Source organism: Oryctolagus cuniculus, chromosome 7 (genome assembly GCF_051225735.1).
Source record: "Oryctolagus cuniculus isolate XC-2025 breed Fujian yellow rabbit chromosome 7, ASM5122573v1, whole genome shotgun sequence".
Taxonomy (NCBI): domain Eukaryota; kingdom Metazoa; phylum Chordata; class Mammalia; order Lagomorpha; family Leporidae; genus Oryctolagus; species Oryctolagus cuniculus.
The window spans coordinates 60,470,170-60,480,232 of record NC_142873.1 but is presented as its reverse complement, the minus strand read 5'-3'; the positions used below and the strand labels follow the sequence as shown (position 1 = coordinate 60,480,232).

The 10,063-nt window shown below is 58.5% G+C and overlaps 1 protein-coding gene across 1 annotated transcript; it reads left to right on the top strand.

The window, feature by feature from the left end:
- The first annotated feature begins 4,166 nt into the window (after positions 1–4,166).
- On the top strand, positions 4,167–9,707 carry PROK1 (prokineticin 1). Its single transcript, XM_002715430.6, has 3 exons — positions 4,167–4,393; positions 6,770–6,895; positions 8,975–9,707. The coding sequence occupies exons 1-3, from the start codon at positions 4,322–4,324 to the stop codon at positions 9,092–9,094; spliced, it is 318 nt and encodes a 105-aa protein (XP_002715476.1). The 5' UTR covers positions 4,167–4,321; the 3' UTR covers positions 9,095–9,707.
- The last annotated feature ends 356 nt before the right edge of the window (positions 9,708–10,063 follow it).

Sequence of the window (10,063 nt, the reverse complement as noted above, 5' to 3'; positions counted from 1 at the left end):
AGGAGACCTGGAAGAAGGACTTGGGCCATCCTCTACTGCTTTCCCAGGCCATAGCAGAGAGCTAGATCGGAAGTGGAGCAGCCGGGACTCGAGCCGGTGCCCCTATGGGATGCCAGCACTGTAGGCGGCAGCTTTACCTGCTATGCCACAGCACCGACCTCTAAAGTGAATACTTTTTAACACATGTGCTCAATCAGGAAGACTCAGTAGTCCACACTGGGCAGGAGCAGTGTGGCCCCCAGATAGGGACTTCCTGGGGTCTCAGCACCTGTCCCCTGTCTGGGTCACATTTCTTCTGTGGGTGAAGGTAAACAGTCAGGGGACCAGGCCTTGTCCGTGAGAAGGTGGCCCGTGAAGTGAGCCTTCCTATGAAGGCAGATCTGCACAAATGGTCCTGGAAAGTGGTGACATTGGTATCAAGTAAAGCCGAGAAATGGGGCCAGGCCTGAGTCTGCGGTGTGACCTGAACACAGCCCGCCCACAGGCACACTCTGCGCACCTGCTGCCTGCCTACCCTCACGCCCTGTGCAGCAGGTGTGCAGGAGTCTGGGGCACCGGGGGTGTTTCCAGCACTGTCGTCATTTCCTCACCTCTCCCCTCCCACTTGAGACTCATTGCATGCTGACGTCTGGCCTTGGCCTCCTGGAGCTCCTGCTTGCTCAGTCTCGGGCCATCTGTCAGCCACAAAGCAGCCTCATCACGGCTCAGAAGTCTCAGGAGTGCCCTGAACCCACCTGTGCAGGCACACTCCAAGTTCTAGAGAGAGATCGGACCCAGCAACTGGGAAGCCCCGGTCCCGATCCCCGGAAGGCCCTCGGCCAGCTGGTTGAATGGAGCGACCAAGCCAAGAGCCGGGGCTGTTGCGCCGAGAGCTCCCCAGAGTCCCTTCTGAGCTCACCACCAAGTCACCACCTCGCCTGCCCTCCACTAATTCATGCGGCGCTAGCACTCAAGACAAAGAAAAGGCTTTCAGTCGTGTTACTGGGCCTGTTTTGCAACAGGATTCTGGGCTGCCATTGTGTGCATAATTAGCTTTGTGTGTGGTGGGAGGGCCTGGGGAAGCGGCTGTGAGTGGGCTGTGATCTGGGAGAGGCAGGAGGGCAGCACAGGGCCCCAGAGCTGTTCCGCGCACCCAGCAGAATGCTCCCTATCCACGGGGCCATTTTCTCCCAGACTGGGGACTCCGGGCAGGCTGGGGTGGTCTCTGGAATCTTCTAGTGCCAGCCTGGCTCTGTGGGCCTCACACACCTCTTGTTCTGATTGACAGGTGAATTTCATAGACAGACCCGACCACGGATGGTAGAAGCTGCCAATAGCTAGCAAGGGCTGCTGTGTGCCATGCGTTGTGCTAAGCACATATGCTTGTCATCTCACTTCTCCACGGGCAGGTCAGAAGGACCCTTTCAAAATCCAGATCGCCTGGAGTCTGCCCCCGCCTGAGGCCCTCAGGAGCTGGCCTCTGGTGCCTGCTCTGGCTGCACGCCCTCCTCTTCCTCCCTGGCTCACCTGGCTCCCAGCTTTTCATGCAGCTGCTACAGGGCCTTTGCACTGACTTCCCCTCCAGACTTCCCAGCTCACCCCTTCACTTTGTCAGGCCTCTGCTTACGTGTTTTAGCTGACGGACCCTTTCCCAATCTAAAACACCACCATCCTCCTGCTCTGTGGCCTTCCCTGTCTTCCTTTTCCTTTCCTTTTTTTTTTTAAAGATTTATTTTATTTATTTGAAAGGCAGAGTTACAGAGAGAGAAGAGGAGGGAGGGGGAGAACAAGAGAGAGTCTTCCATGTACTGGTTCACTCTTCAGATGGCTGTAAAGGCCCAGGCTGGGCCAGGCTGAAGCCAGGAGCCTGGAGCTCCATCCCACATGGCTGGTAGGGGACTATTCACTTGGCCGTCTTCCTCTGCCTTGTCATAGGCATTTGCAGGGAGCTGACAGGAAGTAGAGCAGCTGGGACTTGAACTGGTGTTCATGTGGGATGCTAATGAAGGGGCAGATTAACCCATGGCCTCCCTTTGTCACAGTGCTCAGCACACCTGGCATTATTATTGCAAATCAATTTGCTTATTTGTCTGCTACCTGCCTCCCCGACCAGAGTCCAAGTTATGAGAAGATAGGGGCCTAGTTTTTTTTTAAGTTTTATTTATTTATTTATTTGACAGGTAGAGTTATAGACAGTGTGAGCGAGAGACAGAGAGAAAGGTCTTCCTTCTGTTGGTTCACTCTCCAAATGGCCGCAACAGCCAGAGCTGCGCCGATCTGAAGCCAGGAGCCAAGAGCTTCCTCCTGGTCTCCCATGCGGGTGCATGCACCATCCTCCACTGCCCTCACAGGCCACAGCAGAGAGCTGGCCTGGAAGAGGAGCAACAGGGACTAGAACTGGTGCCCATAAGGATGCTGGTGCTGCAGGCGGATTAACCTCATGCGCCACGCCCAGGCCCCAGGAGCCTAGTTTTGTTTGCTGCCTGATTCCCCGCCCCGAGAACACTGCCTCCCCGGCACTAGGCCCTCGGTGAAGATGCAGCCAGAGAATAAAGCAGTGAGTGACTCCGCCCCACCCCCACCGTGTGAGCGCTGTTCTTGCCCCCATGTCCTAGAGGAGAAAACCAAGCCTTTGTGGGTTTAGCAATGTCCTTGAGGGCATGGACCTGGTGAGTGACATGAGCCCAGAAGCCAAAGGCTCTGCCTCTGGGGTCCCAGCTCCCAGCCACTTGCTTGTTCAGCTTTTTCCCTGCCCTGGAAAATGGCCCCCAGCATCTCTCCAAGAAAAAGGGCTTGTGTGGGTTCAGCTGTTGAGAACTACTCTTATCCCAAATCCCACCCGAGATTTCAAATGCGTGCTAGCTCATGAAAGGCAGAGTCCAGCAGGGAGGCGCTGGCTGAACTTGTGTCTCCCAGATCTTTGATCGTTGAAGTCTTTTACGTCATGTGTATGTGTGTATGTGTGTGTGTGTGTGTGTGTGTGCGTGTGCAGCCCTCACCCACTAACAGACTGCAAAACCATATCTTGGGAAACACTGGCCTTTATTCTTGCAGGGAGAAGTGGTTGGACAGAGAATGGGAGAGCGTTCTCTGGGTGTGTGGCATAGAGAAGGCTGAGGGCAGGCTCAGCCCCAGCGAGAGGGGCTCCTGGCCAGATGCGCTACCAGGCCCCCTGTGGCCTGTGTGTGTGCATGGGTGGATACAGGTGCCTTCATGCCCACCCTGTGAAACAGGAAGCCGAGCAGTGGGGCTCCTGCTGCCCTTAACCTGCAGCCCAGCCCAAGCTCACTTCTCTGCAGGCTGCTGAGAGCTTGGGACCCATGTGCTTGCTGGTGTCCTGACCTTTGGTTCCTGTGCCAGGCGACACTTGCTGGTGTCCCCCTGAGCCCGGTAGGCAGCAAGTCCTTACGTGTGTCACTTGGGAACATCAGCCTGGAGTTGCTTTCTGTCTTGGGTCTCCTTTCTGGAATTTCAAACTTTTTTTTTTACATTTTATTTTATTTATTTGAAAGACAGAGTTACAGATAGAGGTCCTCTATCTGTTGGCTTATTCCACAAATAGCTGTAATGACTGGAGCTGAGCCAATCTGGAGCCAGGAGCTTCCTCTGGGTCTCCCATGTGGGTGCAGGGGCCCAAGGATTTGGGCCATCCTCCACTGCCTTCCCAGATGCATTAGCAGGGAGCTGGACCAGAAGTGGAGCAGCCGAGACTTTAACCGGCACCCATCTGGGATGCCAGCACTGCAGGCCAAGGCTTTAACCTGCTGCACCACAGTGCCGGCCCAGAAACTTCAACCTTTGAAAAGGGACACCTGCTGCCTTGCCTACTTGTGTCTCCTCGGCTACCTCTGTGTTGAGCCCAGGGTGAATGCCCAGATAATTCTTGTTGGCTTCAGCATGCGGGAACCACTAATCCTGCATGTTGTATGGTTTGGTGCAAGGAAGGATAAATGGTGATGTTGCAAATCCCTTAATTCATTGCCAGAGCCCTGTCCAGTGGAGAGCAGAGCATCAGGGCCATGCGTGGAGCTGTCTGAGGCACTGCGGTTGTGGGAGACGTAGAGCAACTGTCAAAACCCCGGCTGCACCCATTTTTATTTTTGATGGTGCTTTGATGCTGTTAGGATTCAGGTCTCATCTTTGCCTCTGAGATCATCTGAATAGCCTTGGTGATGAGGAAGGGAAGAGCAGCGATGAGGCAGCCACAGGCAGCTCGTATATATCTGGGAGGAGGTAGCGGGGCACAAGAGCCCGGCCTGCGCCGCTCGCCCGGCACAAGGCTGAGTGGGCAGAAGCGAGTGGCATCAGAGTCAGCCGGGCTTTGCCCTCACCCCGAGCGGCCATGGGAGGCGCCATGCAGGTCTCCATCGTGCTCCTCCTGGTCACCATGTCCGACTGCGCCGTGATCACTGGGGTGAGTGCCCACACGTTCGCTTCCCCCCGGGGCGTCGGGAAGATGTCAGGGGCTGCCCAGGATGGGGATGCGAGCTCAGGGACCACGCAGGTGGCTCTGCCGGCTCCAGCTCCACTCACGGGAAGGCAGAGAGATGGGGAGCTGGCCGCAAGACCCACTGTAGAGAGGAGCTGCGTGCATGGCCTTGTGGCGGGCTGGCCCTCGCACTGCTAGGGGCTCTGCTTCTGAGAAGCTACCTGGGAATCAAATCCTGTTTTAATTGCATTAGGGAGAGCATTGACAAATCTGAAGCTTAGTCCCTGGGTGCCAGGAAGATCCCTAGTGTGCAATAGAGAATTCCTTTCCCAGGCGGCTAAGCTGCCCAGGGGAAGCTTGAGTGTGGAGGTGGGCTTGCTTTTCAAAGGTCTGGTCCCCATGTCAGTTTCAGCTTCCCCTACCTGCTGACTTCAGGCACCTTAGGGTCTGCATGCATAAAGTTAGTCTCTGCTCTTCAGAGAGGCTGTCCCTCCCACCTGCCCCCCCACCCCATGCCCAGTTAGTTCCAAGGGAAAACTGAGTGACAGCAGCATTTGTCTGAGTGACCCCAAAAGCCAGCAGAGGCCAGCACACGGCACTGTGTCTTCTCGTTTGAAACACTGGCATACGGCTTCGATTTCCCCTGGAGCCCCCCCCCCCCCCCCCCGCCGAGGCGCCCACACGGTGGGTTAGGGTGGTGGAAATGTTGAGAATGAAACTGAGCTTGCCAGGTAAGAGCCCCCAGAGAACAAGAGGAGAAATTGACTTCCACTTCTACCTCCTCCAAGGTTTCACCCAGAGGAGAGAAACGCCAAGTAATTCCTGGAATGGTTAGTTTTAATGTTCACGGAAAAAAACTTTGCTGCTGTCCCTTTCAGCCAAAAGACCGAGTTCACACGAAGAACAGACATCAAGGGCAGTGAACGCCTTTGAGACACAACATAAACACGAGGGTGGCGACTGAATTGTGGCTAATGAGCGTCGCCCTGCAGGCTGGTTTCCCGGTGTGGGGCTCGAAGACCAGGGAGGGTGGGACCAGAGTCCTGCGGTCACACAGCGAGGGATTGGGCAGTGTGGCTCGCCTGGGTGCCCAGGTTGAACTAGAGCCAGCTCCAGTGTCTGCCCCAGAGGGGCAGCAGGACTGGCAGGTCTGAGAGGTGGGGCAGTGTCCTGTTGGCACGGCGAGGAGGAGGCGAGAAAGCTCAGGAGAGAAGATGTGCAGAGAGGGCGAGGCGGGTGGCTAGCACAGTGTGCTGGGGGGAGGCCGGGAGCCCCAGCCTCCCCCTCCCTCCACGTCCTGCTGATGCCCCACGCCTGACTCTCAGGGAGGGTCAGGTGCCACCTCCTCTGTACTTCTCTGCTCCCTGGACTGGATCTGCCTCCAAGTTCCGGGCTGTGTGCTCCATCCTCCACAAGTGACATGGCAACACCCCTCCCTCCGGAGAGAAAGGTCAAATGGGGTCTACTTCCCCCTAATCCTGGGCTTCCGGGGGCTGGTGGGGTATGAGACTGGAGATGGGCGCAGCCACGTGACTGGGTCTACTTCCCCTAATCCTGGGCTTCCGGGGGCTGGTGGGGTATGAGACTGGAGACGGGCGCAGCCACGTGACTGCCACCTGCACCTCCTTGGGTGGTAAGAGGGCTTGGCGCGCCCCTTCCCCTCCTGGGGCCAAGTTGGGAGTACCCACTTCCTGCCGCGTCCCACACGGTCGGCCTCGGAAACGCTCCGTGTCTTTCTATGGGAGACAGAGAAGGGAGCCCCAGCATCGTGTCTCAGCCCAGCAGCGGCACAGGGCCTCTCTGGACGAGGAGTGTTTGGCCGCTTCTCCTTCACGCCCCACTTGCGTCTGCAGCAGTGGAGACCCAGCGTTCCCAGGCCCTGGCTGTTGTTACAAGGGAGCTCAAGTGGCCACTCCACCCCTGTTCGGGGAGCCCAGTCCAGAGGGCTCCGTCCTGACCTGAGGGTCAGGGAGGCTTGCAGGGAAGCCCTGGGAGAGACGCCTGTGTGGGCCCCTCGGGCGAGGCTGCCTTTGGGGTGAGAGCCGAGGCAGTGCCAACCACGCATGCTGGGTCCAGGCTGGAGAGTGCTGTCCACGGCCTCTCTGCGGCGCCCACCTATCCAACCCCACCGGCTTAAGAGAGCGCGTGCCTCCTGGTGTAGAAAAGCTGTGCCCCCTGACCCCTGGACCTGCCAGGAGAGGAATGGCCTCTGCTGTGCCTCCCGGGGTCTTTGTGGGATCTGACGCCCTGCTGAGCTCTGGCTCTGGCTGGCCGGGTCCTCATGGGGCATTTGGGATGCACCCCACCTTCCTGTTCTCTTGGGTGGTACTAATGAGCAGCCCCCTCTTCTCCTCCTCGCAGGCCTGTGAGCGGGACGTGCAGTGTGGGGCAGGCACCTGCTGTGCTGCCAGCCTGTGGCTGCGTGGCCTGCGGATGTGCACCCCACTGGGGCGCCAAGGAGAGGAGTGCCACCCCGGCAGCCACAAGGTACGGTGCAGTCGCCCAGTGGGGGCAGGCGTGTGGGTGAGATGGGGGTGCAATGCGGAGGTGCTGGGGCCTTGCTCCAGCCAAGGCCGTGGTCCCCAGGGGCTGAGGCTGGTGAAGGGCAGAGCAATCATTCTGCCTATGGCTGCTCCAGGCCTGGCCGTGGAGGGGGAGCAGGCAGCCAGGAAGGTGCTCACCTCGCTCAGTGCCCTGCTGATGATGGGTGCGCGTATTCCTGCGGGGCTGACGCTGGCCACCTGCAACCTCCTAGCACAGCCTGGAGGCGTACGGATCTGATGTGATCGAGGTCACAGCTGGGGCTGGAATGGCGCTTTTCTGATGCCAGCTCGAGTCGAATCTCACTGCTGCTGGGCACGCCTGCTAGCGGCCCGGGGTGCATGGTGGTGCCACTTGCACAGGTTAGCTCCGGGGGCTGGACATCCCGGGTCTGGCATTTGCTGGGCACTCTTGGGCAGTTAGCATAACTGCTCTGGGCTTCATGTGCACAAGGGGAACAGACTGCCCCTAACGTCTCCTGTGGATCTGTCAAATGCAGATTTCGAAAGGGTCCCCAAGCCCTTTGATCTGTAGGACCCTTCCTTCAAGAACATGAAACGAGACCTGCCAATCAGCCCCTCCCTGTAAGCACTCATAAGGACTAAAGTGAGGCAGGTGAGGTGCCTGGGCACACACTTTAAGGAGCACCCACTCTTGCACCCTAAGCATCTAGCCCCGGCCAGGTCCCAGCCCAGGGGTGCCACAGAGCTCACAGGGCCTTAGCTTCTGAATGGGCCGATGGTGCAGCAGCCACTGGGGGCCTTCCTGGGGCAGGGCAGGGCCTGGCTGTGAGACTCAGGCTCACCAAGGCAGCCACTTCCATGCGCTTGAGAACCTCATCCCGGCTCAGGGCATCCTCCGGCAGTTCCCCCTCCTGTCACACCTCCCCAGAGGGGTTGGGAGGCTGGGGCTGGGAGCAGAGCAGGGCAGCCCAGCCCAGCCATCCTCCTTGCTTTGGGGGTGTGGGGCGGTTTGGCTGCAGATCTGCATTCCTGGGTGGGGGAGGGGCAGACTAACAGTGGAGATGTCAAATGCTGAGTGCTTGCTGTGTACCTCTTGTCACACCAAGTGCTTGTTGTAAACAAATACTCCAGAACTCTTTTTAACTATATGTGGTAGGTGCTATTTGTTACCTTTAAAAATTTTTTATTGGGGCCAGTGTTGTGGTACAGCAGCTTAAGCTGCTGCCTACAGTGCCAGCATTCCACACTGGCACCGGTTCGAGTCCCAGCTGTTCCATTTCAGATCCAGCTCCCTGCTGTGGCCTGGGAAAGATGGCCAGTGGAAGATGTCCCAAGTCTTTGGACTCCAACCACCATTGTGGGAGACCCAGTGGAGTTCCAGGCTCCTGATGGTCTGGCCCAGCCCTGATCATTGCAATCATCTGTCTCTGTCTCTTTGTAACTCTGCCTTTCAAATAAATAAGTCAGTCTTTTTTTTTTTTTTTTTTTTTGACAGGCAGAGTGGATAGTGAGAGAGAGAGACAGAGAGAAAGGTCTTCCCTTTGCCGTTGGTTCACCCTCCAATGGCCGCCGCGGCCGGCGCGCTGCGGCCGGCGCACCGCGCTGATCCGATGGCAGGAGCCAGGTGCTTCTCCTGGTCTCCCATGGGGTGCAGGGCCCAAGGACCTGGGCCATCCTCCACTGCACTCCCTGGCCACAGCAGAGAGCTGGCCTGGAAGAGGGGCAACTGGGACAGAATCCGGCGCCCCGACTGGGACTAGAACCTGGTGTGCCGGCGCTGCTAGGTGGAGGATTAGCCTATTGAGCCGCGGCGCCGGCCAATAAGTCGGTCTTAAAAAATAAAACCATTTTACTTGAGAGGCAGAGTCAGACATTGAGAGCAAGCGAGCAGCAGCTGTGGGATGCGGCACGATGCTCAGCCACGCCGGGCCCAGGTCCCCACCTCTACCCTTGCTCTCACGGCGGTGCTGTGGGGTGGGCAGCAGGCTAGGGGCTGGGGTGGGGCAGGTGCCCGGGCTGGGCCACCCCTCCTCAGGTGACGACGCCTCTCTTCTCTCCCCAGAGGCCCTTCTTCGGGAAACGCCAGCACCACACCTGCCCCTGCTCGCACAAGCTGCTGTGCTCCAGGTTCCTGGACGGCAGGTACCGCTGCTCCACGGACCTGAAGAGCATCACCTTCTAGGAGCTGTCCGTTCTCAGGACACGCGCCCGGCCTCGGGGGCTTCCTCTGGATTTTCCTTTTCCGCCATGCACCCAGCTCCCCTCAGCTCCCCTGGCCCACGGCTCCCACCTGATCCCTGCCCAGGACACACAAGTAGTCCCAGCGAGGGTCTGCGGCCCTGAGGAGTGCCAGCCGCTTCTTCCCTGCTGAGAGGCTGTAGGGGGTGGAGAGGACGACACTCCCCACCCCGCCACCCCGCATGCACCCTTTCCCTGACACCGGCATCTGAACACAGGCCCTCGGCTGCATGGCCAGACTCGCTGGTGCGATGCCCTTTGTGCAAGGTCTCTGACCTCCAGACCTGAGGGCCCGGCATCTGCCTTTGATGGGATAAGTCATTATTTGCAGACCACGGGCCCAAGGTCAGCTCTTTCCAGACAGCAGTGGACAGTCCCTTGTGCAGTTGTGGGGAAACCATTAGGATCAGTCAGCTTCCTGATGGCTGTAATCTCGCCTGCCTGAGCCCAAGACCTGTGACCTGTGACCGGCCTGTGTCCCTCCTGACCTTCACTGGGAACCATTGGAGCCCCCACTTCCCACTGCCTCCTCATTAAACGCAATGCGGCAGGGTTCGGAGTGACTGGACGGCTTCTTTGTAAGGATCAGCCGGTCTCTGTGCCCCCCAGCGTGGGAGGAAGGGGACAGGGAACTGGGCAGGGGCTGAGAAGGGTGTGGCTTTCAGGCCAGCAGGCCGTAGTGCACACCCAGCTGCACAAACTCCAGAATAAAACAGCACCCACCAAGGTGTGTGGGTGCTCCTGGGAGTGGGGGAGGGGCAGGCGTTCCTGCTGGCCAGTGTCTGCAGCCAAGTGGATTTGACGGTCTCCTTGGAGGAGGGGTGGGGTGGGGCTGTAAGGGAGCTGGGGTGCGTGCCTGCCCCACCCCCTCCCCAGGCCACTCTGTCCCTGTAGGTGAGGGAGCCGGCAAGGC

What these genes read in the sequence shown, in the direction of transcription:
- PROK1 (XM_002715430.6), top strand. Translation starts at nt 4,322, where the DNA reads ATGGGAGGCGCCATGCAGGTCTCCATCGTGCTCCTCCTGGTCACCATG. An exon ending in ACTGCGCCGTGATCACTGGG is followed by an intron (nt 4,394 to 6,769) that starts GTGAGTGCCCAC and finishes TCCTCCTCGCAG; the next exon opens with GCCTGTGAGCGGGACGTGCA. An exon ending in GCCACCCCGGCAGCCACAAG is followed by an intron (nt 6,896 to 8,974) that starts GTACGGTGCAGT and finishes TTCTCTCCCCAG; the next exon opens with AGGCCCTTCTTCGGGAAACG.